Below are 24087 nucleotides of genomic sequence, written 5' to 3' on the forward strand. Positions count from 1 at the left end.
AGACACTAGGGGGCGGTCACTGCTTCTGGAGCGTGTTGTGCCGCTGTGTCTCTCCTACTTCCTGAACGCCCCGTAAACGTCACACCAAAACAAACATGGCGCCGCCGGGGAAGAAACGCGGCGCGGCTCCGGACACAAAACGAACCAAGAAGAGGGTCCCGGACCCCAGCGGGGCCGGGAAGAGGCTCCGGGTGGACCCGAGCACCACCGTCGAACAAGTTCTGCGGAGCAAAAAGAGCGCCAACCTGGTGTTCGACCTGCTGGAGCTACTGGAGGTGAGACCCGCGCCGGAAGCCGAGACCACGTGGCAGCGACCTCCTTCTTTCCGCGTGCCGGTTCTGCTCAGGTTCGGTTCGTTTGGCGGTGGCCGTGTCCCGCCACACTGCGGCGCTCGGAACCGCTTTGTCGAAGCAACGTGGGGCATCTGACGTCATCGCAACGCGTCTGTCCGTTCACGCTGAAGGGGTGAAACGCAGAAAAGCAACTCCTGAACCATTCCAATGATATTGAATTGAACGGGATCACTTCCTGAACTGATTCGTTCCTTCCTCAGTTCAGTTTAGCTCTGCAGCGAGCCTGCAGGTTGAGAGTGGCAGTGTGTGCAGACTCTGCATCTGTGACGTAAGCATGCGAAGGAGGCGTGTCCACGCTGCGAGCATGTGACAGTGATTCGTTCGCGGACGGATCACGAACGAATCAATAAGAAACAAATCTACCGCGTAGTTTACGTTTGCAAACAAATCAGGAACGGACGAAACTGCTGTCCAGTTTACATTCATGAAGGAATCAGGGACGAACGAATCTGCCGGCCAGTTCACTTTTGCGAACGAATCAATAACAAATGAATCTGCCATCCAGTTCAGGTTCGCAAATGAATCAGGAGCAAACAAATCTGCCGTCCAGTTCAGGTTCGCGAACAAATCAGCAACAAATGAATGTACCGACCAGTTCACGCTTGCGAACGAATCTAGTTCGAGTCACGTGACACAGTCTGAGTCCTCAGTCGGACTCAGCCGCCGGTAGCACATGAGTTATACTCCATGAGTTAGACTCCGCCCATCATCTGGCCAGATTAAAAATCTTAACGACCTGCATATGGCCCCTGGGCCGTAGCTTGCCCATCCCTGTCCCGGGTGTTTCTAACAGAGCTGCTGACTGCTTTCAGAGCGAGGAGGCGGAGCTCGTGCTGGGCGCCGTGGCCGGCTGCAAGACGCTGTTCTGCGGCCTTCTGGAGGAGGAGCAGCTGTTCCAAGGAGCGCTCCCTGGTGGAGGGGAGGAGGAGGACCAGGAGGAGGAGGCCATGATGAGTGAGTGCAGGCCAATCGGAGCGCTTCACTACCGCCTGCATCAGGTGGAGTTGCACACGTCCACACACTCACAGGCCTCTCTCTCTCGCTCGCTCTCTCTCTCTCTCTCCCTCTCCTCCACCAGGGTCTCTCGGCCCAGAGGACAAGTACCGTCTGTTCATGCGGCTCCGTTACAGCAGCTGTGTGGAGACGCTGCTGGAGTTGCTGGACCATGAAAACCTGGACGTCAGAGTGAGGACACACACACAAATGCAGACACACACACACACACACACACACACACACACACACACTCACTCCCCCAGGGAGACCACCCCCCTCCTCCTCCTCGGTGCCTCTGACTCAGGTCGTCTCTCCAGGACAGCGCCCTCTGCTGCCTGATGGACTTTGTTGGGGCGGAAGGACAGCGTCCCCTGCAGGACCAGGACGGCGCCCAGCACGGCGGCTTCCCCCGGCGGCTGCTGTCGGTAGGTCAAAGGTCACACGACCTGGCTGGTGGTGCTGGCAATGAGGAGGTGGAAGTGTCGGTGGCGCTGACTGGTGGTGTGTGCCGGTACTGCAGGCGGTGGTGGAGAAGCTGCTGTCCAGTAGCAGGGACACGACGGCGCTGAGCTGCAGCTTCCAGCGCCTCCTGCTGCTGGAGGACGTGCGCTACCACGTGATGACCGCCGTGAGGGGCAACCTGGCCACCGTCATGGCCGCCAGCAGAGGGGTAGGAGAGATAAGCCCCGCCCCCTCACTGCTCTCCCATTCATCCTCCTCCTGGACCACCTCCTACTCCTCTACTTATTTCTCATCCCCCTCCTGGTCCTCCTCCTCTTCTTCCTGCTCCTCCTCTTCTTGTTCTTCGTCCTCCTGACCTGAGCAGCTTGTCTCCTCCTGCAGGCTGTCATGCCAGTCTACCAGAACAACGCCTTCGCCCTGATGTGCAACGTCAACATGCCCTCCAAGGAGTCCGAACTCGTGAACTTCCTGGTTCCAGAGCAAGGTGAAGCTCTGTCCTGTGTGTGTGTACCCATGTGTGTGTGTGTGTGTGTGTGTGTGTGTGTGTGTGTGTGTGTGTGTGTGTGTGAACCTAAAAGTTGTGTCTCTTTTTCTCTTCGTAGCCAAGCATGAAGAGAGTAAAGCCTCCAAACTGAGTGTGAGTGCCCCTGTCTCCTCCTCCTCCTCTGTGCTGCTGCTGCTGAGCTCTTTCTCCTGCTGCTTCTTCACCACGTGCTATACGTTCCTCTGCTTTACAGGAGCAACGGAGGGCCTTTGAGAAGATGTGGCTGGTGTTCCTCAAGTACCAGGTAGCAGACACACAAACACACACTCTCACACACACTAAAACACACACACACGCTGACGGTGCCCTGCTCCTCAGCTGCCCAGCAGCCTCTACAAGAAGGTCTTGGTGAGGCTCCACGACTCCATCCTGCCGCACCTCCTCAGCCCCTCGCTGCTGCTCGACTTCCTGTGCGCCGCCTATGACGTGGGTGAGTGGGCCGACCTTTGACCTTTTGTTTGGCCAGCCTGTTGAGAGTGACGGTGGTGACCGCTCTGTGTGTCATCCCGCAGGTGGCGCCATCAGCCTGCTGGCCCTCAACGGCCTCTTTGTCCTCATCCACCAACACAACCTGTGAGTCAAGTAGGAGAGGCTGTGACGGCGCCACTGCTGCTGTAACACAACACACTAACATAATAACACAGTAACAACAACAACAGTAACACAGCTGTCCCTCCTCAGAGATTTCCCAGACTTCTACCTGAAGCTCTACAACCTGCTGGAACCTTCTGTCCTCCACGCCAGGTACCGAGCTCGCTTCTTCCACCTGGCCGACCTCTTCCTCAGTTCCAGGTAAGGCTCCGCCCCCTCAGCCAATGGCAGGGCTCTGTCCGCAGCCACACGGCCCAAACTCGGGGCCTCCCATCGACTTCAACCATCTGCGTGCGTGTGTGTGTTGTGTGTGTGTTGTGTGTGTGTGTGTGTCTCTCTCTCTCGCCAGTCACCTGCCGGCCTACCTGGTGGCAGCCTTCGCCAAGCGGCTGTCTCGACTGGCTCTGGTGGCTCCACCCACCGCCCTCCTCATCCTGCTTCCCTTCATCTACAACCTGATCCGCCGCCACCCGTCCTGCAGGCTCCTCCTCCACAAGCCCGGCTCGGACGGTGAGTCCCTCTGACCCACCAGAGGGGGGCGCCGTCTGTACAAACCTGCTAGTTCCCACATTACTTATTTCAATGACGCTCAACCTTCTGAATATATTTTTATATATTTAAAAAAAAAAATTGAATACAGGTGGGAACACTTTTATCATTTACTTTAAGATGCAAGATGTTGAATTTGTGGTTTCATTGCTGGAAAGTTTATTTATTACTCTTTCAAATGTTGTATTGAACACACTGAAGAGATGAAACGTGAATGTGTGTGTCTGTGTGTGTGTGTGTGTGTGTGTGTGTCCAGAGCCTGTGGACGACCCCTACCTGGCGGACCAGAACGACCCTGCCCAGTGTCGGGCCCTGGACAGCAGCTTGTGGGAGGTGAAGGTGTGTTGATCATGTGACCCCACCCAAACACACACACACACACACACACACACACACACACACTCTCACTCTCACTGTGGTGGCTCCTCCTCCAGACACTACAGCAGCATCACCACCCAGGCGTGGCCAAGGCCGCCCTGTTGGTCAGTTCCCCACTCCGCCACCATGAGGATGACCTGTCGGGGGTGCTAGAGACCACCGTGACAGAGGTGAGGCGGCGGTCTTGAAGGCTGATTCACACTGAAAGTGTCTGCACTGCGTGGGCACTGTGGCGCGGTCCACTTCCAGTTGCGGTCGTGTGAAGCATGAAAAATAGAACTCTCATGCTTCCGAAACGCGTCCGCCGGCCCTTGGTGGTGGAAACACATTGATTTTAATGGCTGCGGCCTGCTGCGGAGCCGCGAAATGCACTGCAGACGCTTTCAGTGTGATTTGGGGGGTGAGTCTACTGCTGCTGCTGCTGCTGCAGCTGCTGCTGTAGTAGTCATGTGACCTGTCATGTGAACGTGCTTCTTTCCCCAGCTGATGGAAGCGGAGCTGCAGCAGGAGGTGAGCAGCATCCCACTGGAGTTCGAAGCCGCTCGCCAGCTGCTGCAGGGAGGGGGCGGAGTCCTGGGACGCCACTTCTGCCTCGCCACCGCCACCGGGGGGCCCTGCGTTGTTTAGTCGTGTGCTTTTTTTGTTTTGTTTTCACGTTTTCAATAAAAGTCATCTGTCTCCTGAATTTTGTCTCTCTTGCTTCCTTGTGAGCGTCTCGCCGGCCGTGATTGGTCGGCGGGCTGGAACTTTGAGCCACCTGATTGGATGGAGCGCCACCCGAGGCCTGAGTTCAGAAACTCAAGGACGTCAGTGGAGAAAAGGGGTGACTGGTGGGGCCACAATGGGTTGTAAAATTTGACTCAGGGGGCCGGAGCAGGAGCAGTGTTTCAGTGTTTAAAGTCTCCTCAGTGTTTTCAGAGTCATTTCAATAAAGAGCTACAAAGACCCATTTTGCTGTAACACTATTGTTAATTTTCAATTGACATGAAAGCACGTTTTTTTACATATCCCATGATATATTTCTTCCTCCTTTGAAGCGGGTCACAAAAACACTCCATCCATCTGCTGCTGCTCCAGCCCCACTGTCACATTTTAGAATCCATCGTGGCCATTGAGGTTTTCCGTGTGTGAGATGTTTCCTCCAGACGAAAACCCGTCCAACAGCACCCCCTGCTGCCAGGCGACTTCACCTGCTGCTTCATCTCTTGGCCAAAACCTCCATCAGTTCATGTGTCAGCCTCCCTGCCCTTTGACCTCTGACCTCTGACTCCTGATCGCTGGTTTATGAAGCTGTTCTTCCAGCATTCCTGCTTTAGAACCATCCAGTGTGATGCAGTGCATTCTGGGTACTACAAAGACAACCCCACCCAGTCTTCGTCTTTTTTTTCCACACTTCTTCCGCTTCAGCGTCTTTCCCAGAATCCTCTGCTGCTGCTGCTGCTCCGGCAGGCTGGCTGATGTTCAGCGGAGCGACGCTGATGCGGAGGCTCTGAACGAGGCCGGAGCGCCGTCCTGCCGTCACCATGGCAACCTGGGAGACGAGATGAAACCGGATTCATCCCAAAGGAAACACGGCCGGAGGTCAAAAAGCACCACAGGAGCAGTAAGATAAGTGAGGGATGATGAAATAAAAGGAGGAGAAGGGAAGGAGATAAAAAACATGATCAGTGGCCTGCCCAGCTGATGGGAAGAATTTCGTTCAATTTAATTTGATTTAAGTTAATTTGATTTCATTTGATTTGATTTAATTCAAACACAAGAATCTTTGACTCCTGCTCAGCCTTTTATTTTGTAGGTCCTCCTGTGTCACCTGGTTTCTACATTTCCGGTGTTTGGCTCCGCCCCTTGCCCCAGCCCAGCTGCCGGGGCCGCTGCTGCCCCCTGCTGGCAGTCTTGCTGCAGTGATTTCACCTCTCGGCTGCTCGGAGATCCTTCCCTCAGTCGGAAAAAACCGACAGCGAACAAACACTGATTGTGTGATGATGATGCATCGGTTGGTGCAGAGGAGGAGGGAGGGTGGACAGGGGAGGGGCGGGGCCAGACTGACTGACAGGCGGTTCCTCCAGTAGAATCCCTCCCAAGATGTCCGCCTGCTGCTGCTGCCCCTCCCTCTTCACAGCAGCGGAGGAGGAAGGGTGCTGAGGAGTAGCGGCAGCAGCAGCAGCAGCAGCAGAAGGAGGGGGAGGGGCGGGGGAGGAGTGGGAGAGGGAAGGGGAGGGTCTTCAGAGGGGTGGGGAGACATTGAGAGGGGAGGGAGGAGGAGAGAGAGAGAGAGAGTGAGAGAGAGCCAGGCCCAGAGCTGCTGCTGCTGCTGCTGCTGCTCCCGCCCAGAGAAGAGGAGGAGAAAACGAAGAAGAAGAAGAAGAAGAAGGAGGAGGCGGAGGAGGAGGAGGATGAGGAGGGGGAGACACATTGGCACCACTGCTGCTGCTCCTGCTGCTCCTCCTGCTGCTGCTATTGCTGGACGACGGTGGAGGTGAGGCAGCCGTTTTCATCTGCTGAGACGGAGACACATCAGACACCTGTGTGTGTGTGTGTGTGTGTGTGTCTGTTCCCATTCTGAAACATGTGTACACGTGCACCACAATCATGTGGGCCTTTGCCAAACATGCTGAATGCGTGTGTGTGCGTGTGTGTGTGTGCGTACGTGTGTGTGTGTGTAACAGGGCTCTTCCTGGTTGCTGCCTGCTGACGGGTTGCCAGGTGTTGCTGCTGTACATTAACCCCTTCATCGCTGCATTTGCTTGTGTGTTTATGTGTGTGTGTGTGTGTGTGTGTGTGTGTGTGTGTGTGTATTCTGTTAGTATTTAGCAATTAGCTGTGGCTGAGGAGCTGCTGCCTCCCTGAGTCATGTGGAGGCTCCTGGTGGTCTCACAGCTGGATGCTTGAAGCTCAGCGGTTGGTGACTCAGTGGACATCAGCTGATATTCTGGAAGTTCTGAGGGTCTGAAGGGCCTGAAAGTCCAGAGGGTCTGGAGGGTCTGAAGGTCTGGAGGGTCTAGAGGGTCTGGAGGGTCTAGAGGGTCTGGAGGGTCTGGAGGGTCTGAAGGTCTTGAGGGTCTAGAGGGTCTGGGCACTTCTGTCCTGCTGCTCCCTCTCAGCCTTCGTCCAACATCATTCCGCTCTGTTTCCTGATCCAAGATCAGCCCGCTGGTCTTCACAGGCCAACCCTCCTCCTCCTCCTTCTCCTTCGGGGCACCAGGGGAGGAGGAGATGGAGTAGGAGAAGAGACTCTGCCCACTGGGCACAGTCAACAGAAGCCCCTCCGTGTTGGGCAACAGGCTCAGCGACCCGAGACCTCCTGGGGGTGACCACATGACCCTCCAGGATGTAGACGGATCCCTTTGTGGAGAAGAAGAAGATCTCAGTTGCTGCTGCTCATCATCATCATCATCATCCACCAGGAGATGATGGCTGATGGAAGAAGAGTTGGACCAGGACCTCCAGGCAGAAAGTTAGACTCCTGCTCCTGCTCCGTCCACTTCCTGTTGTCAGCAGCAGGAGCTACTGAGGGAGAAGACGAACGGGATGGAGGTGGAGGTGGAGGAGACGCCCACACGCTGTCAGAACAGGCAGAACTTTGAGAGGCTTCTGGATCTTTATCTTACTATTCATCATCCAGGCGGCTGAAGCTGAACCTCCACCTGAACCAACAGTTTCTATAGCAACACCAACCCCCCTCACCCCCCCCCCACCCCCCACCCCCCCACTGCACGCTCTCCGGGCGAACGCATTGATTGTTGCCGTGCTGATGTTGTGTGGCAGCAGGAGCAGCAGAGAGTAGGTGATGAGGAGCAGGAGGAGGAGGAGACGCTCCTGCACCTCCTCCTGCTGTGTGAGGGAACAAGATGGTTTGATAGGAGAGTTATCAGTGCATCGTGCCACTGCAGATATTTTAGGAGGTTCTGCATGACATCACTTCCTGTCAGGACATCTTTGATGGCTGAGGCAGAGGTGGGCGGGGCCACAGCAGCAGGCTGGAGCAGCGCGTGTGCTGCTCATCTGCCACCTCCTCCACCTCCTCCTCCTTCTTCTCCAACTCTTCCTACTCCTCCACTTCCCCCTCCTCCCCCTCTGCTCCCCTTCACCTCCTCCTCCACCTCCTCCTTCTCCTCCTCATCCACTCCCCCCTGCTCCTTCACCTTCTTCTCCTCCTCCTCCACTTCCCCCTCATTCTCCACCTCCTCCTCCTCTTTCATCTCCTCCACTGCCCCCTCCTCCTCCACTGCTCTCTCCTTCTCCACCTCTTTATCCTCCACCTCCTCCCTCTACTCCTCCTCCATACACCACCTCCTCTTCCTCCTCCTATTTCAACAATCCAGACGATCCATCATTTGAAATGTTCCTCTCCTGAACATGGAGCAATGGTCTGATTGGTCTTCATCTCTGAACCGAACCATCAGAGCAGGAAGTAGAACGCTAGCAGCTAGCAGCTAGCAGCTAGCAGCTAGCAGCTCTAAACTGTTGCTCATACAGGATGGAAAGATTGGACAGTGAAGACATGAGGGGGCAGAGCTTAGCCTTGATATGGCGATGATTCCAGAAGGTTCCATCATTTTGAACATGAGAAGCGGTGATGAACTGCTGCCTGGAGATGTCGTACTGTCCCTTTAAGAGAGGGGATTTATTTATAGACGTTTTCTTTCAAATAACCAACAGGCAGTAGGAGGAGCAGGCGAGACAGAGGAGCCGCAGAGGTTCCTGAATGTTCTCCACAGGTTCACTCTCTCCTGTCTTGAAGGCACGGTTCACTGCTGGAACCTCCTGGCAGAAGGTCCCTGGAGGCTCCTACTTCCACGGTGTTGCTATCAGACCTCCAGCTCTCAGAGGGGAGCTCCGGGGGGTGGGGGTGGGGGTGGGGGTTTCAGCCCCCCCCGATCCCAGGTGAACCTCCAGGCTCTCCATTTAGCAGGTGGTGGTAGGAGTCAAAGGGTGGACCTCAGTGTCATGCGAACTGTCCCTTTAAGACGAGCAGCTGCTCACTGGCTCCAGCGTGAAGATCAGCTGATGTTGATGGAAGGACACGAAGCTCCTGCTGGTCCTGCTGCTCCTGCTGTGCTGGTCCTGCTGCTCCTGCTCCTCCTGCTCCTCCTGCTGCTCCTGCTACTCCTGCTACTCCTGCTACTCCTGCTACTTCTTCACCCACTACAACAGCTGCAACCGGGTCACATTTAAATAATTGACTGTGTGCAGAACCTTCTGCTGCAGATCCTGCTTGTGTGTGTGTGTGTGTGTGTGTGTGTGTGTGTTTGCGCTCACACATGCATGTGCGCGCGCGTTCGTGTGTGTCTGCGCGTGCAGCACAATGCTCCAGCGGAGCTCATGTAATTCTCATTAGAGTCATGTGACCTTCGCTCTGGTGCGTCACACCCACTTCCTTCAGCCTGACTGTCACCCACCAATCAGAACAGGGCGGGGGAAATGACATCACGTCCTGCCTGCCAGCTATCTAGCTAGCTAGCATGATGCTAACGCTAGAAAGTTCTCCTGGCCTTAGCGCCACCCTATGACAGCCCGACGTTTCAGTCTGTTTGCGTCTGACCCATCATACTCCCATCGCCGCCAACTATGACATCACTTCCTGTCACACATACAGGAAGACACAGTGACAGAGCAACATATACATATGCGTATTAATATAAATATACAATATACAATATCGAATTTGAGCACATTTTTACGACAGGTACGTTCTGCTGCCAGCGGAAGATGTGAAATAGCTTCATGAAGATGATCTGCCGATGACGGACGTACAGACAGACAGACAGACAGACAGACAGACACGTTGTTCCTTTCTGTAAAACCTTTTATCATCTTTTTTCCCCTTCACACTAATTTCACTTGCAAATCCAAAGTGTGGCAAAAAAAACAGCTGCAGCAGCTGCGGAGCCTAGGGGGCGGAGCTACACCAGCCTCCTGTCGCGCCCTGTCTCTCTCTCTCACACACAAACCCCCCAACACACACACAGTCAGGCAGTGTTGACTCTGTTCAGGCTCCAGTTGGTCACTGACGCTCACAGCCGCGATCACATGATCATCATCACGTTTGCATCATGGCTTCACTTCCTGCCTGCTCTGTCTCTGGACGCTTCCCCCTGCTGGTGGAGGGCTGCCACTAACGACTCTGCAGGTTGATGAATCAAATCTAGTGCTGACATTCGGCTGGAGCGACTGACTGACTGCATGAGGCGGTCGTCACGGCAACCCCAGCCTGTCTGTGTGTCTGTGTGTCTGTGTGTCTGGAGCTCAGCAGGCGGCGCTGTCCATGGTGCTGACTGCTCCAGGCTCCAGGCTGAGCGCCACATTGACAGCAGAGGGGAAGGGAATCAGTGTATCGTTGCTTCGTATTGATTAGGGTTCAATCACACAGATCCAGTGATTGGAAACACGGCAGCGAGTGGCAGCTGGGCTAGAGACCTGTCTGTCTGTCAGACTCCCTGTCTGTCTGACTAACTGCCTGTCTGTCTACTTGTCTCCCTGTCTGTCTGAATGACTGTCTGTCTGTCTCCCTGTCTGTCTGAATGACTGACTGTCTGTGTGTCTCCCTGTCTGTCTGTCTGTCTGAATGACTGACTGTCTGTCTATTTGTCTCCCTGTCTGTCTGAATGACTGTCTGTCTGTCTCCCTGTCTGTCTGTCTGTCTGTCTGTCTGTCTGCATGCTCACCTGTCTATCTGTCTGTCTGTCTCCCTGTCTCCCTGTCTGTCTGTCTGTCTGTCTGTCTGTCTGCATGCTCACCTGTCTATCTGTCTGTCTGTCTCCCTGTCTGTCTGTCTGTCTGTTTGACTGACTGTCTGTGTGTCTCCCTGTCTGACTGTCTGTCTGACTGTCTGTTTGACTGATTGCCTGCCTGTTTGCATGCTCACCTGTCTATCTGTCTGTCTGTCTCCCTGTCTGTCTGATTGACTGTCGGACTGTATGTCTGCCTGTTTGTTTGACTGACTGGCTGCCTGCCTGCCCTGCCCATCTGTCTGTCTGTCTCTTATCAACCTGTCTGTCTGTCTGTCTGCTCGACAGTCGTCAGGCTTGTTTAATGAACGGTGTGTGTGGATGATGCTGTTGGCCCATATTGAGTTACTGTAATTATATAACACTGGAGTAGCAGCAGCAGATCTTGACACACGCACGCACACACGCACGCACGCACACACACAGTGACAGTCTCCAGCTGTGAGTCCTTCACGTGCTGCTTATGCAACAGCAGCTGAAGTCACGACGCCGAGAGACTGTGTCACCAGAAGGTGGCGCTCTAGTGCAGCGTCAGGACAATAATAGCAACACGACTCAGACAGACAGACAGACGCCAGGTTGAACTCCTCACTGTCCCCTAGTGGCCTGAGCAGTGAAGCAGCTGATCTTCAGCTGCTGGAAGTGACTCTGACCAATCAGAGTGCAGCAGCAGGGTGGCGGGGGCCGCGGTGATGATGTCGCCCTGTCTCGTTCCCCCGTGTGATTGGACGAGGACGAGGTCGCCAACCAGACAGGAAGCTGACCGGACAGAAGCTCAGAAGCTCCGCCCACCATTTCCTGTCGCACTGCCAGCTGCCGCCAGAACCAGACATCCAGTCTGCAGACACAACAGCGGAGCTCCGCCTATCGTCCTGCTCAGCACTTCCACCTCCAGCAGGGGGCGCTGAATCACCGACTCACATGACTCCACGGGTTGAACACGAGCGGTTCTGAAGGGAAGAAACCTCCTAGATCAGGTCATCAAGAACCAGTCACCTTCAGGACTACAGAGACCTGGACCTGGACCTGATCCCAGGACTTCTTGACTTGGATTGGAACCAGGACAAGGACCTGGATCCAGGACCCAGATCAGGACTAAGACCTGGACTCAGGGTAAAAGATCCTGGACATAGACCTTCACCCAGACCTGGACTAAGACCTGGACCCAGGACCCTGTACCCAAGACTTTACGACTTTTTATCTGTACCAAAACAAGGGCCCAGGACCTGGACCCAGGACTCCAAGATCCAGAGTTTGACAATGCTCTGACAGTCCAGACCCAGATGTGGTTTACATGGGTTCTGATGGAGTCAGTGTGTAATCTGATTACTTCTGGTCTCACGAGAGGCTGAAAGTCAGTGTGGTTGCTGATGTGTCCTGGTGGCTCCAGAGGAAGGCCGACGTCGGCTCCTGATTGGTCGCAGCCTGACGGCTCCACTCAGGCCCCTTCCTCTCTGTTTCCTGTCTCAGGTGTTGATCATGTGTCGCGCCGCCCCCTACTGACCCAAACCAGGACCAGAGTCAGATCCCGGACTGGCAGCTGGACTCTGGACTCACAGTCCCCCTGGAGGTCAGTGCTGCTATCACATGACGTCCAGCAGCTGAAAGTGTTCTGACCCTGTCTTTCTCTTCTTCTTCCTCTTCTTCTTCCTCTTCTTCTTCTTCTTCTTCTTCTTCTTCTTCTTCTTTGGTGGTGTCCAGATGGAGGATGAGGCCAGCCCGTCTCCCCGGTCCAAACCTCGCTACACGGGCCAGGTCCGCCTCTGCACAGCCCGATACAGGTGCGACCCAGCACTTCCTGTTGGACTCCCCACCGCCCCTCAGCTGACCGCCACCCATTCCTCTCTCTCTCTCGCTCTCTCTCACTCTCGTCACAGTTACAACCCGTACGATGGGCCCAACGAGCACCCCGAGGCAGAGCTCCCCCTGGTGGCCGGGAAGTACCTGTACGTGTACGGAGACATGGATGATGACGGCTTTTATGAAGGTGAGAGAATAAATTTAGAAAATGGAATGAACCTGATTCATTTTTATTGGTCTCTGGCGATACTTTATTGATCTCCAGGAGAAATTTGCATTGACAGCAGCTTGAAAAGGGAGCTAGCTTAATAAAAGGCATGCAATGTTGTAAACTTCACAATAAAAAGATATAAAAGTACGGTATAATCTCAAAAATAGAAATTAAAACTAACATGAAAATAAAATAGCATGCCTGAGTGAAAATATATGTACTTATAATAATATATATACATTGTAGTTGTAAATAATGATAAAGTGTGTCATACAGTTGTGTAATGGGATAATTTGTACACTGAAGAGAGAGAGAGAGTAGTTTAGTTCATGTTGAGCATGTTAAAAAAAAATCAAATAAAAAAAGATAAATTAGAATTTGTTCATGTGGGTACATTGCAAAAACAAACCTGACAAAATCAGAATTCATACAAACCTTCTGCTTGTTGAGGCAGTGATGTCACTTCCTGTCACTATCCTGACGATGGTCCTCACAGCTCAGTATTTTTCCTTGTCTTCTTCTTCTTCTCCTCCTCCACCTCCTCCTTTTTCATCTTCCTCCTCCTCCAGGGGAGCTGCTGGATGGACAGCGGGGTTTGGTCCCTTCCAACTTTGTGGAGTTTGTCCAGCAGGACAAGGAGAAACAGCCACACATTGATTCTGGGGAGGGGGGTCAGAACCTGGTGCCCCTGAGCCTGCCGGCCCCAGACGGTGGTGGAGGAGGAGGAGGAGGCATCCCGCCCTCCCAGGACCTCCTGCTGGTGCCGTTGTTGCCCTGCAGCAACGGCACCAGCGAGCAGCTGGACCCCGAGGACCTGGCTGAGGACGGCGTGCCCTTCCCCCGCAAGGTGGCGCTCATCAAGCAGCTGGCGCGCAGCGTCATTGTGGCCTGGGAGCCGCCGCTGGTGCCGCCGGGCTGGGCGGGCGGCGCCATCTCGGGCTATGAGGTGCTGGTGGATGGCGAGCGGCGGGCCAGCGTGCCCTTCGGTGGCCGCACCAACTGCCTGCTGGAGAAGCTGGACCTGGACAGCGGTGTGCACCGGGTGTCGGTGCAGGCGCTGAGTGAGCGCTGCGGTGCCTCCGACGAGCTGCGCTGCACCGTGCTGGTGGGTGCCGGCGCCGCCGTTGCGCCCTGCGGCCTGCGGGTGGACCACATCGGGCGGGACGCCGCCGAGCTCTCCTGGCTGCCCAGCAATAGCAACTACGCCCACGCCGTCTTCCTGGACGGGGTGGAGGTAGCGCTGGTGCGGCCCGGCCGTCGCCACCTGCGTCTGGCCCGCCTGTCGCCACTCACCGTCTACAAGGTGACGGTGGCAGCGCGTCCGCACCAGGTGCCCTGGCAGCTGCCGCTGGAGCAGCGTGAGAGGAAGGAGGCCGCCGTGGAGTTCTGCACCCAGGCAGCAGGTCAGTGTGTGGGAGGAAAGGGGTCAGAGGTCAGGGGCCACAGGGGCCGGAGCGACAGTCCGAACCAGTCAGAGGCGGCGGGGAGGAGCTAGTCACATGACCTCGCCAGAGGAAAAAAATCCACATGATTCACACTCATGTAGGTGTGTGGGGAGTCTGCACGGCCAGCAGGGGGCAGACTCACTCTGCTCTCTTACACCCAGAAATAGAATCACCATTATTGTCATAGTGTTTTATGCAACAAAATTCGAGATGGCCAGTAGGGGGCAGACTGTACACAGTAATGATGATGATGAGTGTGTGCGTGTGTGTGTGTGTGTGTGTGTGTGTGTGTGTGTGTGCAGGACCCCCTATGCCCCCCCAGGATGTCCAGGTGCTGTGTGGCCCGGCCCCGGGGGTCCTCCAGGTCCACTGGACGCCTCCCAGTCTCTCCCCCACTGGGACGTCTAACGGGGCCAACGTGGTGGGATACGCTGTGTGCACCAAGGGCCAGCGGGTGAGTGGGGGGGGGGGGGGGGGGGTTTGGGATAGTAAGAAAAGACAAAGATCCTGTCCCTGACACCCACTTGCTGTTCCTGACGCCCACTTCCTCTCGACTGACGCCCACTTCCTGTCCCTGCAGGTGGCCGAGGTCTTGTACCCGATGGCCAACTTCGTTAGTGTGGAGGTGACCCGGATCCAGTGCCTGGAGGCCCGGGAGGTGATCGTGCGGACGCTGTCGGTGCAGGGCGAGTCCCAGGACTCCTCGGTGGCCCTGATCCCCAACAACCTGCTGCTGGCCCCGCCCCCCCTGGCCCTGCCCGCCCCCGTCCGGCCGCAGCCCCCCCGAGGGCCCCCTCACCTACAGCACCCGCAGCCCCACCCCCGGATGCCCCACCCGCCCGGGTTGCAGCCCCGCCCCCCTGGCCCTCGACCCCTGCCGGCCCCGCTCAGACCGGAGGCCAAGGAGCACGGCGGTGCTGCCCCCCCGCCTCCCGGCTGGGACCCCGCCCGCTGCCCCTCCGCCGGGCCGCCGCCCTTGCACGGCCACGCCCTGGAAGCCCCGCCCCCTCTCAACCCCCGCCTGCCCTCGCCCCAGAGGATCCTCCCGCAGCCCCGCGGCACCCTCATCCCTGACACGGTGGCCAAGGCCATCGCCCGGAAGGCGGCGCAGCGGGTAGCGGCCCAGAGCGGCAAGGTGACGCCCCCTTCAGGACGCAGCAAGTATTGCGATCGCGTTTCACCCCGCTGCAGTGACGGGAGTGAGAGTGCTGAAGTGGGCGTGGCTTGTAACCCGCAGGACGAGCGGGTGGCGCCACCGCCGCAGCGGCCTCAGACCTTCCAGCAGCAGTCGGATGAGGAGGAGGAGGATGAGGGCGAGGACGGCGCCCGGCGAGGGCGACGAAGGGGACCCACAGTGGATGACTTCCTGAGGGGGTCCGAGCTGGGCAGGCAGGTAGGAATCAGTGTGTGTGTGTTTGTGCGTGTGTGCGTGTGAGTGTGTGTGTGTGTGAATGATAGTTGCATGTGCACACACGCCCACACACACACACGCACGCACACACACTCACACACACACACACACACACACACGCACACACACACACACACACACTCCCTTCACCCAACGTCCCTGTGTTGCCCGATGTGTGTGTGTGTGTGTGTCACGTGCATGTACGTGCACGCTCACAGCCAGTCCAGGGACGTTCACTGCTGTGACATCATCATCATCAGGGGCGGAGCTTCGCAATAAAACAATAAAAACAACCCAAAACTTGGTTTCAAACAGCTGATCAGAACTTGGTGTCATGTGACCCAGTTTCAGGTGAGTGAAGGTCAAGTCAAGGTCACCAGGCGTGAACATCCCTGACTTCCTGTGAGTCGTGTGTGTGTGTGTGTGTGTGTGTTTGTGTCAGTATGTGGACTTAAACAGCTGCGTCTTGTGTGTCTGCTGTGCTTGTGTGTGTGTGTGTGTGTGTGTGTGTGTGTGTATGTGTGTGTATCTGTGTGTGTGCGTGTGCGCGTGCGCGTGTGTGCGACTCCACAAGCCTCACTGCGGTCAGGGTGACGACTATCACAGCGAGAGCAGCCGAGGCTCTGACCTGTCTGACATCCTGGAGGAGGATGAGGAGGAGCTGCACTCTGAGATGCAGCTGGACGAAGGACGCCGACGCAGCTCGCACAACACGGCCAAGGTGCAACAACAACAACAACAACAACAACAGCAACAACAACAACAACCTCAAACCTGCAGACACACAGACATCAGCTGACAACCATACAATTAGCCTCGCCCCCCCCCCAGAGGGAACCTCCAATAGGCTCTCCCGCTTCCTTCTCATTCGTATTGACGTGGTGTGCCCTCATTGGTCGATCCGGCCGATGACGATGTTGTTGTTTAAAATGAAAAGGGAAAAAAAAAACAATGGATGAAATACAGCTATTTTATGGCTTACTTACTATTGATATCATTTCTTCAAGTTTGGTGGGCCGAATTAAAAAGCTTAACGTGCTCTATATAGCCCACAGGCCATAGTTTGCCCACCCCTGGCGTAGCCTTTACTGGGGTGCCTCCAAACCCTGAGATAGGCTCCACCCGCTTGACGGGAAAACAGAAGGTGGATGTCTGAACGTGATCAGCTGATCCCAAAAGTCAGGAAAAGTGCGAAAGAGCGTTGGCCTCCAAACCGACCAATCACAGAGCAGCGCTCGTCCTCTAGTGAGAACAGGACACTTTCCTTCAGTTTGTTTGTGTGTTTGTGTGTGTGTGTGTGTGTGTCTGCGACTGTTGCATGTTGTCAAACCGTTAACACACACAGGGTGTCACACACGTGAGCTCCGGTCGATGCTAATTTCAATGTTAATGCTAATGCTGGAAGCCCTCGAACCCGCAACCACTCCTTGACGTTGTTGTGTCTCTTCTTCTTCTTCTTCTTCTTCTTCTTCTTCTTCTTTTTCTTCTTTTTCTCCCACATCAAAACGCCGCAGACCAACTCTGGTGGGGGAGGTCGCGACCCCGGGAGGAGGAGTCACCACCACGGCGGCCCGCAGCCTCAGAGACCCCCGCCGCTTGCCGTCCCCTCCATCGGTCAGTACCACCGGGGGGCAGCAGAGAGTTGAGGGATTGTTGCGGAAGGGGGGTTGGCCGCAGTGTGAAGCAGCTCTGACGGGGTGCGACTGCAGAGGGTGGTGTCAAGGTCAGAGTTCTGCTCCACCCTGTAACTCCTCCCCGCTCTACCTGGTGTTCCCTGTAGAGGTCACCAGTGAGGGAAGCCCCTCTCCCTCGGCTCCCCAGGGGACCTGGTCTCCACGCCGTCGCCGCCGCCGCCCCCGCTCGGCTGGCGCCGGCTCTCCTCATGGTAGGTGGCGACAGGAAGTGGCAAGTGGCGCCCGCTAGTGGTGCGCACTAGTGGTGCCTGCTAGTGGACTAGTAGCCTGCTAGTAGCGTCCGCCAGTGGAGTGGTAGCCCACTAGTGGCACCAGTGAGTGGACTAGTAGCCCGCTAGCGGTGCCTGCTAGTAAACTAGCATCCCGCTAGTTGCGCCCGCTAGTGGCACCCACGAGTGGTGCCTGCTAGTGGTGCCTGCTAGTGGCTGTGCTCACCGACACTGCGATGAAAAGCATGAGCTCACTGCACTGACTGAGCCCCGCCCACTATCCCCCATCCCCCCCCCCCGATGAGGTCACGCATGACGACCACCTGCACCAGCGCTCGTGCCTTGTTAAACTGCAGGAACACTTTGTTTTCTTCCAGTGAGTTCATGATGACACGTCAAGTGGGCGTGTCCATGACATGGGGGAGGGGCGGGGCCTCGGCTCTGACTGGCTGTTGCTGCACCGTCAGAGGTCCGAAGCGTTTCTGCAGCAGGGCGTGGACACGGGGGGCGCAATGGTGTGTTAATGACCAACTTCCTGTCTGATCAGCGTTCAGCCAATGAGGCGCCAACGCTCTGTGTGTTAGGGGGAGGGGTGGGGCGGTGCTTTACCGTGTTGTAGTGGTGTCTGAATTCTGAGTGAACATCAGTTTTTTACTGTATAGACACTCAATGTATCCCACAATGCATCGCTACAAGCAGTGTACAACCGATGGCAATATATCCCATCATGCATTGCGCTCACGATGGACCCATAGGTAGAAAAGCCCAGTGTTGCTGTTCTTTTCAATGTGGGAAGACGTTGAGTGTACTCGTCCCAAAAACGTGTAAACATGTAAATTAATTCCCAGTTGATTTCTTACCACCTGCTGACAGGACGTTTAGAACCTCACAACCTTTTTATTCTTGTTTTATGTTTATATTGAGAATTCACTTGCAGTACTTTCTTTCTCACACTGTTTCCTTTTGTTTTACTTTTTTTTTTTGCACTCTTTGCAATGATACTGGAGTTGATTTAATCTCATTGTACATGTGTTTATTGATTATAAAGGCATTCTATTCTATTCAACTCAACCAATTTCTGCTCTTTTCTACTCTATTATATTGTATGCCACTCACTCTTTTCTACTCTATTCTATTCTGATATATTCAACTCGACTATGTTCTGCTCTTTTCCTCTGCGTTTCCTCTCAGTTCTACTCTACTTTATTCTACTGTATTCGTTATAATCTCTTGTATTCTATTCTATTTTATTCCATTATATCCAACTCTACTTAACTCAACTTTACTAAGTTCGATTCTATTGTATTCTACTCAACTGTGTTCTATTCCATTCTATCCTACTCAGCTTGACTCGAATGTACTCAACTTCTCTACTCAACTCTACTCTACTGTCCCCTCCCTCCGTGGCTGCAGACGGCTACCGGGACCGCCACCCGTCCCCCACCTACTACGAGGACTCTGAGGGGGAGGAGCCGTTCCGGGTGTTCGTGGCGCTCTTCAACTACGACCCGCTGTCCATGTCGCCCAACCCAGACGGCGCCGACGAGGAGCTGCCCTTCAAGGCCGGTCAGATCATCAAGGTATCACCGCCCAACACTTCCCACGCCCCGCCCACCACACCACGGCTCAGGTGCGTCTGAGGGCCAGGTGTGCCGCCCACTCCTCACCCTCGTCCCCCCACCAGGTGTACGGCGACAAGGACACGGACGGCTTCTACAGAGGTCACCTGAGAGGTCGCACGGGGCTGCTGCCCTGCAACATGGTGTCGGAGATCCGGGCCGAGGACGAGGAGACGCTGGAGCAGCTGCTGCAACAGGGCTTCCTGCCGCTAAGCACCCCGGTGGACAGAATCGGTACTGCAGCTTGTCTCTCTGTTGGGGGTCGCACGCAAATATAGACACACACACACACACACACACACACACACACACACACTCTTGGCCATCTTGGAATGAGAGAGCTGCTCTTTCTATGTGCTGTCGATGGTTGTCGACGGTTTTTAAACTTGTGACCAGCAGCCAATCAAATCCTCTCACACCTAAAGCTGGCTCAACTTCCCACCATCTGTTTACTTCCTGGCAACTTGTCTGTGATTGACTCCAGAGCAGAGTAGGCGGGGCCTTCGGCGGGACCAGGTGTCCAGGAGGATGGTGGCGCTGTACGACTACGACCCGAGAGAGAGCTCCCCTAACGTGGATGTGGAGGTACTGCACATGGACACACACACACACACACACACACACACACACACACACACAGGGCGGCCCCTCCCTCTGATCTCTGTCTCCTGATAGGCCGAGCTGACCTTCTGTGCTGGTGACATCATCGTTGTGTGCGGCGACATCGATGAGGATGGATTCTATTACGTGAGTTCTACTGATCTCTGGCCCGAACAGGAAGTGACTCGATGCTACTTCCTTTAATCAATAAAGTAATACATAGATACATAAATTGATTTATATATATATATCTATCTATATATATACATATATATATATATATATATATATATATATATATACATATATATATATATATATATATATATATGCATTTTTATGCCAAGTTCAAACTACTAAAAACTAACTCTCAGTTCCTCTCGACATTTTCTACCTTGTGCAATGCATTATGGGATATATTGCTGGGCTAGTGACCATCGGCTGTGCACTACTTTTGGTGATGCATTGTGGGATACAATGAGTGGCTTTACAGTGAATACCGATGTTCACTCAGTCCTGAGTGGGGAACAGCGCGGGACTAAACCCTCGCCCTGCCATTGGCTCACCCCCGCCCCCCTCTCCTTCCTTCCCTTTCTTCCCTCCCTCCCTCTCTTTCGGATAGGGCGAGATGAACGGCCAGCGCGGCCTGGTTCCCTCCAACTTCCTGGAAGAAGTGCCTGACGACGTGGAGGTGTACCTGACCGACACGCCGTCCCGCCACCAGCAGGGGGCGCCGGCGGACCGCGGCACCGCCACCGCTGCGACCACCACCGCTGCCGCCACCTCGGAGGTCAAACGGGTACATCGTCATGGCCGCCGCTGCCAGCGCTAGCCCGGCTAGCGCTAGCGGCTAGCCCCGGTGTGGTGGTCCTCCTGTGCTGCTTCCTGGCTGTGTGTCGCTGCTGCTCCGTGTTGTTGTGTGTCCGTCTGTCCGCTGCGCGACTGGACGTGTCAGAGGATGAGGAGGGGGCGGAGCTCCGCCCGGTCCATGCATGTAGCCGGACACACCCCCTTAACCCCACACACACACACACACACACATACACACACACACACACACACACACACACATGGTCCAAATCAGCTCCAGTTATCCATCACTTATTGATAAACTGCCTGACTAAATCGCCAGGACCTGATTGGACAAGCGACGCACAAGTTTTCCAAACTTTTCTAACTGACCTTCGACCTTTGACCTCCACTGACTCCGGTCCTCCAAGACACACCTGGTCGCCGCCGCCGCTGCTGCTACTGCTGCTGCGATGGCTCTGTGTGCCGGCAGGCACGACCAATCGCACACAGATGATCGATTCCGCTTGTCTTGTTCCAATGGATCAATAAAGGAAGAGTTGGATCTCCTCTGTGGCAGCTCCGTGTCCGTGTCGATGTCTCTGTTTCCTCTCCGCCTGCTCGGCCAATCAGAGCAGAGGACGACCGTCATCCCGCATCATCAGCAGCTGCTGTGTAAAGTTCACAACTGCAGATACGCAACGCTCTAATGCACACAGCGTCTCTCACACACACTCTGGCTCTGGACGACAACCAGCAGCCAATTGGTCGTCATGTGACTGATGATGTCACAGCCAGCTGCTGCATTAGGGGGCGGAGCCGTATCTGCAGTTGTCCCTGGGTGTTGTTCTGTGTCGACGCTCGACGTGTCTGTGCTCGACTCGTGATGCCTTCCTCCAACCTGTTGGTGTGTGTGTGTGTGTTTGCGTGTGAGTGTGTGTGTGTGTACTGTTACCAGAGCTGCTCCTAATAACAACCATTGTTACACACAGCTGCACCTCTGTCCAATCACGGTGACAGAATCATCATGACCTTGTGTGTGTGTGTGTGTGTGTGTGTGTGTGTGTGTGTGTGTTATTTCTGGTCATCCAGGTTTTGGCCATTCATTGATTTCATGTGGACGATCACAGCTGATGACATCATCACTGATGGTGTCAGCCAGAGAATAAACTCTTGAGTGACCAAAACAAGCAAAATAATCTCAGTGTGTTCAAAATAAACCAATGTGACTGAACACAATTCAGCTACTGACTCACTGACTCACAGACTCATTGACTAACTCACTGACTGACTCACTAATTGACTGACTGATCAGCAGACTGACTCAATCACAGACTCACTGATTGACCGACTGAATCACAGACTGACTGGTTGACAGGCTTACAGACTGACTCACTGACTGGCCTACAGACTGGCTGATTGACAGACTTACAGACTGACTCACTGACTGGCCTACAGACTGGCTGATTGACAGACTTACAGACTGACTGAATCACAGACTGACTGACTAACTCTCTGACTGAAACATAGACTGACTGATTGACTTACTCGCTGACTGACTGAATTAGAGACTGACTTACTTACATACTGACTCACTGAATCACAGGCTGCCTGGTTGACAAACTTACAGACTGATTTACAGACAGACTCACTGACTGAGCTACAGACTGACTCAAATACTGATTGACTGACTTACAGAGTGACTGACTGACTCACAGACTGACTGACGGACTGAGTCATCGACTCACAGACTCACTGACCCACTGACTCACTGAGGTTGTGGGTGTGGTCTTGTAATCTCCCTCAGGTCTCCCCTGTGGACACTGACAAAGTGGACGACAACGTCCCGCCCACCCGTGCTCCGTCCCCCATCCTTCAGCCCCTCCTCCCAGGGACCATGAGACCTATAAGCCCCGCCCAGGGCACCGCCCACGGCCACGCCCCTCTGGCCCTCCACGACCACCAGGACTTGTCCAACAAGAAGAGGAAAGGCCTCTTGTCCAAGGGGAAGAAGCTGCTGAAGAGGCTGTCCCCTGTCAAGTGACTGAAGACACACACACACACACACACACACACACACACACACACACACACACACACACACACAGTAACGTGTACAGTTCAGTGCCAAACTCCAGTATTTACTGTGATGGAAGAGAATGAAGATTACTGTCCTCACGCCCCCAATGTGTTGAAGAGTGTGTTTGTGTGCGTGCGTGCGTGCGTGTGAAGTGACGCCCACCTGAGCCTCTTCCTGTGATGAGTTCAGGGGCAGGTGGGAAATCTGGAACTCTGATAATCAGCCTTCAATCAATCAGCCCGTGACTCCGCCCTCCCACGCTGAGCGTGCTTGTGTATGTGTGTGTGTGTGCGATGCTGCGTGAGGGAGGAGGCGGTCAGTCACGTGACGTGTTGACTCTGCCTTCTGATTGGTCAGAACTCACACAAACCGTACTTGACAAATCAAGACTTTTATCGCGCTGATGTTTGAGTCTCCTACCTCGGAGTGTTTGTGTGCGTGTGTGTGCGTTTGTGTACGTGCGTGTGTGCGCGCGTGGCCTCCTCCTTCACCTCCTGCTCCTCCTCGGGTTCCCCCGCAGTTCCCTCCTCAGTCCAGATCAGATCATGGTGACTTTGTGTTGTAGCTTTTTGTACTTTTTGTGCGTTTGGAGAGACTTTCTACCGATGTTCCGTCGTGGCTTGCGTGGCGTCCTCGGGATTCCAGGTGTGTCGTCCGCCGTCGTGCTCGTTCCGTGAATCAAAGTTTTCGAAAAAAAAAAGAAAAAAAAACTTGCAGAGAAGTTGTTGGACCGTGTCGGTGGTGATTAACTGTGTGTGGGTGTGCATGTGACCAGTGCAACTTTTATAACCAAAATAAATTTGATATTTTTCAGACTCTCTTTTGTTTTTTTTTTAAGTCCCTTTTTGCGAGTCACGTGTTGCAGTGGCCCGCGGCGCCCGCTAGTTGTCGCGCTAGGCCCGAGGCTGGAGGTGTTGCCTTCCGAGAGGATCCTCAGCAGACTGCTGCCTTTGTCGTCTCCAGCCAGTCTGCCACGACCTCTGACCTCTGACCTCCTGACTGCTGCTCACTGGATATTTTTCTTTGTTTCTGGAACTTTCTGTGTAAAACAAATCCAGTCACTTCAGCTCCTGTTCCTGCCACTTTCAGCTCCAGCTGGTTGTCTGCGTTGACAGCTGCGCTGGGTCGACGTGATCGAGTTGCGCCTAATAAAGTGGTGTTACTGAGTGTACTCGCGAGAGAGACATAATTCCTTTGCAATGACAAAACAGACAAAGCGGCGGAATTTTAAGTCAAATAATTTTTTTTTTTTTTTTTGCGAAACAAATTCACAATTACAAAAAAATAGAGTTCAACTTGTTGTAATCATCACCTACAATATACAAACTGCGTGTTATTGTTGTAATCATACTTCATGTGACGACTATTTCAAACAACTATAATCACAATAAATTATATATTTTCAGTGTTTTGTATGCAATCATTGGACCGATGTTTCCAACCGTGGTGCAATAATTGTGGTTTGTCAGTGTTTATTATTGTGTCAAACTTGAACGGCGCGCTGTGACATCATCGTCATAACGCTCAGAAACGGGCGAGAAAAAAAAAACATCCTCAAAAGTTTTTCCTCCGCCGTCTTGCTGCGATGTTACTTGTGTCCAGCAGAGGGCAGCAGAGGTGTTCGGCAG

General features: G+C 54.4%; 2 protein-coding genes across 2 annotated transcripts; both read left to right on the plus strand.

Moving 5' to 3' along the window:
• Positions 1-40: 40 nt before the first annotated feature.
• noc4l (nucleolar complex associated 4 homolog) lies at positions 41-4556 on the plus strand. The gene is made up of 15 exons (XM_076029127.1): positions 41-275; positions 1166-1307; positions 1432-1538; positions 1667-1774; positions 1870-2019; positions 2193-2295; positions 2414-2448; positions 2549-2599; positions 2674-2785; positions 2868-2928; positions 3037-3147; positions 3296-3456; positions 3752-3834; positions 3930-4043; positions 4357-4556. The coding sequence occupies exons 1-15, from the start codon at positions 96-98 to the stop codon at positions 4498-4500; spliced, it is 1662 nt and encodes a 553-aa protein (XP_075885242.1). The 5' UTR covers positions 41-95; the 3' UTR covers positions 4501-4556.
• A 7746-nt stretch (positions 4557-12302) lies between these two features.
• Positions 12303-23867, plus strand: LOC142890231 (RIMS-binding protein 2-like). The gene is made up of 14 exons (XM_076029124.1): positions 12303-12382; positions 12479-12588; positions 13182-14015; positions 14360-14511; positions 14638-15192; positions 15295-15450; positions 16043-16189; positions 16983-17082; positions 18785-18951; positions 19056-19224; positions 19475-19575; positions 19666-19737; positions 20213-20389; positions 22187-23867. The coding sequence occupies exons 1-14, from the start codon at positions 12303-12305 to the stop codon at positions 22421-22423; spliced, it is 3057 nt and encodes a 1018-aa protein (XP_075885239.1). The 3' UTR covers positions 22424-23867.
• The last annotated feature ends 220 nt before the right edge of the window (positions 23868-24087 follow it).

Source organism: Nelusetta ayraudi, unplaced genomic scaffold, assembly GCF_046127955.1.
Source record: "Nelusetta ayraudi isolate G7.1 ecotype Tasmania unplaced genomic scaffold, CSIRO-AGI_Nayr_v1 ptg000026l, whole genome shotgun sequence".
Taxonomy (NCBI): Eukaryota; Metazoa; Chordata; class Actinopteri; order Tetraodontiformes; family Monacanthidae; genus Nelusetta; species Nelusetta ayraudi.